The sequence below is a fragment of the Berghia stephanieae genome, chromosome 11 (assembly GCF_034508935.2).
Source record: "Berghia stephanieae isolate SIO BIC M18660-M18661 chromosome 11, UCSD_Bste_1.3, whole genome shotgun sequence".
Lineage (NCBI taxonomy): Eukaryota > Metazoa > Mollusca > Gastropoda > Nudibranchia > Aeolidiidae > Berghia > Berghia stephanieae.
In genome coordinates this window covers 20,656,806-20,658,870 of record NC_088370.1, presented here as the reverse complement: position 1 = coordinate 20,658,870, position 2,065 = coordinate 20,656,806, and the positions used below count along the sequence as shown (strand labels likewise).

At 31.7% G+C, this 2,065-nt stretch overlaps 1 protein-coding gene across 1 annotated transcript in view; it reads left to right on the top strand.

Annotated features, from left to right (window-relative positions):
* LOC144957024 (uncharacterized) overlaps positions 1–68 on the top strand; it is a gene marked incomplete at its 3' end in the record, with an annotated part of 28,602 nt that extends 28,534 nt beyond the window's left edge. The window contains 1 exon segment of the mRNA XM_078887954.1: positions 1–68. This exon segment is cut by the window's left edge and continues 181 nt beyond it. Coding sequence (XP_078744080.1) covers positions 1–68 — 68 coding nt within the window.
* Between the last annotated feature and the right edge of the window lie 1,997 nt (positions 69–2,065).

Here is a 2,065-nt window from a genome sequence, read left to right as displayed (position 1 = left end):
CGGCGGGCGTTCGGCCCGGGGAGCCACAGCACGGAGCCTCCCCGAGAAGTCCGCTCAAGTTAGAACAGGTAGGCAGGCGTTGTTCGTTGGTTTGTCTGGTCAAGGGAGGGCGGCTTCCCACGTCCTTCCAACATTTGTTCTTTCCCTCTCCATTGTTATTATTATTATTATTATTATTATTATTATTATTATTATTATTATTATTATTATTATTATTATTATTATTATTATTATTATTATTTTATTATTATTATTATTATTATTATTATTATTATTATTAATATTATTATTATTATTATTTTTATTATTATTATTATTGTTTTTGTTTGTTGTTATTATTATTATTATTATTATTATTATTATTATTATTATTATTATTATTATTATTATTATTATTATTAATATTATTATTTGTTTTTTGTTGTTGTTTTTTTTTTTGTTTTTTTGCCATCCACGTTTATGAGTACTTCTCACTTAACTGTATTATCCAGACTATAAAAGTTCAAGGTTACACATAGTTTTTGTGTGTTGATCCGTTATACTTCCGGATGGCAATGTAGTGAGCTTCTGAACCAAGCGCATACTATCTATCTTTAGATCGCTCCCATTGACATGAAACGCTACATACGACATGTCGTGCGAGGACCCGGTCCGTTCCCCTTCAGAGCGCCTCACATGACATGCACGATTTACAGTAGAATGTTAGAATGACTCACTCACGTCACGGTTTGTTTGTAACCATGCAAATAATATAGATAGTTCGAAGATGACGTCAGTCGGGTCTTTGTTATTGTGTTTTGCCATCCGCGTTTATGAGTAATGCTCACTGGACTGTATTAACCCGACTATAAACGTTCATGGATACACACAGTTTTGTGTGTTGAACTGTTATACTTCCGGATGGCAATGTTGTGAGCTTCTTAGCCAAGCGCATACTATCTATAGAAAAAAAAAGGCGTCAATTAAATAATATGATAATACCTCTCGCCCCGAGAAATATTTCTAATATAATTTTTTTAAAAGGAAGGAAAAAAAAAGGGGGGGGGGGGGGGGGGGGGGGGGGGGGGGGGTGGGTGGGGGGGGAGATCATGCGATTTTAAAAATCTTGTGTAATTTCTTTCGCCTGCAAATTATGACATGTAATACCAAGTCTTTTCTTGTGGTGGTGGGGGTGAGTGCCTAAGCGTGACTTCGAACATTTTATTATGATATAACTCCTCCCCCCCCCCCCCTTTCTCTTACTATTTGTATCGTTCTCTCTCTCTCTCTCTCTCTCTCTCTCTCTCTCTCCCTCTCTCTGTCTGTCTGTCTCTCTCTCTCTCTCTCTCTCTCTCTCTCTCTCTCTCTCTCTCTCTCTCTCTATCTCTATCTATCTATCTATCTCTCTCTCAATCTATAATAATAATAATAATAATAATAATAAAAAAAAAATAATAATAATAATAATAATAATAATGATAATAATAATAATAATGATGATGATGATGATGATGATGATGATGATAAACAAAACAAAATAAAAATCAAGAAACAAACAAACAGGTTACAAAATAACAAACAACCCCCCCCCCCCTCCACCAAAAAAAAAATAAAATAAAATAAAAATCATTAAAAATAAAAAGGGGGTGTTTGAATGAATTTTTGGGGCAAAAGCGAACGAGCAGTGTTTTATTTCTATCATGTTCCCGTTCTGCTCTATTAATATTTAATAAAAGGCTGTATGTAATGATTGAAATAATAAATTTACTCTGCATCGCCGTACTGTTGGTAATATAAAATTAAAAAAAAAAAAACTCGGTTTGGTTGTTTTTTTTTTGTTTGTTTTTTTTTTTGTTTTTTTTGTTTTTTTGTTTTTTTTTTGGTTTTTTTTTTTTTTTGGTTTTTTTTTTTTTTCTTGTTTTTGTTTTGTTTTTTTTTTGTTGTTTTTTTTTTTTTTTTTTTTAACTTATTAAATTTTTACAAAGACCCGTCCTCAAATTTTCTTTTTTTTTTTTAATATTTTTTTTTAGTGGGGTTTTTTAAAAAAAAAAGATTTGTTCAAAAACCTCCCCCTTTTTTAATTTTT